This window comes from Solanum tuberosum, unplaced genomic scaffold (genome assembly GCF_000226075.1).
Source record: "Solanum tuberosum cultivar DM 1-3 516 R44 unplaced genomic scaffold, SolTub_3.0 scf00346, whole genome shotgun sequence".
Lineage (NCBI taxonomy): Eukaryota > Viridiplantae > Streptophyta > Magnoliopsida > Solanales > Solanaceae > Solanum > Solanum tuberosum.
In genome coordinates this window covers 515306-517092 of record NW_006239265.1, presented here as the reverse complement: position 1 = coordinate 517092, position 1787 = coordinate 515306, and the positions used below count along the sequence as shown (strand labels likewise).

Here is a 1787-nt window from a genome sequence, read left to right as displayed (position 1 = left end):
CACACACACACAACGCTCAAAACAAATACAACTACATATCAATGTAGTCCAACATAGTGAGGTCTAAAAAGGGTAGTACAAATACAAAACTTACTTCTACCTCAAATGTGAATAGAAATGTTATTTCCGATAGACCCCAGCTCAAAACAAAACTTGTCTAGAAAAAGACATAATAGAAGTACAAAAGACAACAAATAGTAATAGAACAAAACTACAACAATGTAATACAATAGGAACTACACAAAATAATAGATAGCAGCAAAAATTGAAGAACAAGGAACTAAAAGAATAGTTCTACGGCTGTTAAGGGCAGCAGGACAAAACACTCCTACCTACTTTTATGGATGCAAAAACGAATGAAAGCACTTTACCATGCACATACAGAGAGTATATTTATTACCATGCTGTGGCGCCCAATTTGGCTATTCCATTGATTGTCTATGGTCTCCCACCGGCACAAACAAGAGACAACTATGAAATCCAAAGGAAAATATTTAAAAATAAATCACCGAGTTTTTTTCTTAATTCTTTGTAGGAACACCTTGATCTCCCATGGTTTTCATTAGTTTAATGGAAAAATAGTTTAAGGGGGAATATGTCAAATATACAAATAGAATGGAAACAAAAGCCTCTTCATTAGTCCTCGTAAAGAACTAACCTGTACAACAGAATAATAAATTTCACAGGACAAATATACTATAGACAAACCATGTTTAAAAGCCCTCAAAATACAAGATGCATAAGTTGCATTTCCAGCATAACAAAATGGCGCCCCTATACATTGGGCTTCCATAATACTGATCCTATGAACAAGATCAGCTTACCTATTTTTCAGCACCTAATCTCATAAGAACCAGCTTTTGTGATATAGCGAACCCATTCAACTGTGTTGTAGCCGCTCTTTTCCCATACCTGCAGACAGTTACTAGGTGAAGCAGCATTCGACCCAAAAATCAGTCCCAAGTTAATTACTAGTTTGGCAAGCATACCTTGAGAAAGCGAACTCGAAGTCCAGATGCTGTAAACATGGGAACCTACAATGACAAAAGTGGGTCATTCATCTGCAACAAATAGTTTAACCATGATAGAAACAAAGAAGCACCACAAATTTCAGAAGTTAGTAATCCTAAGCAGTGCCACAACTGATTCTATGAAATTGGATCCTGTTATAAACCTACATTTTCTAATTGCTATGCTGATTTAAGTCAGAAAAGAAACGACTATTGCCATCACATGAGTGCCCATAAAGCTTCCCCTAATAACGAGTGAAATGGACTACCACTTGATTGGAAGATAGAGAAAAGGGAAAGAAAAAGTGAGCTGACAAAATTCAAGCAAAAAGAAACTAGAGAGAAATAATAGAACAAAGTTAATTTTCTCTTAAGTCCAACTTTCTGGTCAATACAAACAAACAATGAGAATACAATTGTCTCACTATTTCCTTTCTTTATTTTCCCTTCCCTTCTAATCCAACGAAGGTACAGCTCCTCCAATCAGCCAGTAAACTTGGCTGGTATAACATTTTGACAAGGCTGAACACCAAACTCCTCCACAACTTGTGTCACAAGAAAGTAGTAGCAAATAGTGATGATGATTGGGTACAAGATTCAATAGCAGTCTCCTACTCTTAGTAGTCCTTTTGGAAATATTTTCTAAGCATTAGGATTTGCATCTAATTCCAAAATTCTTTTACATTCAGGTTTCCCCTCCTCTCCTCTCCAAGAACCATTGAAGCTAGGAGTACATGCCATCATTGACCAAGTGAACACAGTTATCACCCATCCTAC

At 36.4% G+C, this 1787-nt stretch overlaps 1 protein-coding gene across 2 annotated transcripts in view; it reads right to left on the bottom strand.

Annotated features, from left to right (window-relative positions):
* Nucleotides 1-611: 611 nt before the first annotated feature.
* LOC102579697 (AP-2 complex subunit mu) overlaps nt 612-1787 on the bottom strand; it is a 17583-nt gene continuing 16407 nt past the window's right edge. For both annotated transcript variants that reach the window (XM_006361123.2, XM_006361124.2), the window contains exons 12-13: nt 990-1034; nt 612-912 (exon numbers count right to left, since the gene is read on the bottom strand). In XM_006361123.2, coding sequence (XP_006361185.1) covers nt 832-912; nt 990-1034 — 126 coding nt within the window. In that variant the 3' untranslated portion in view covers nt 612-831. The remainder of the gene's footprint in view (nt 913-989; nt 1035-1787) is intronic.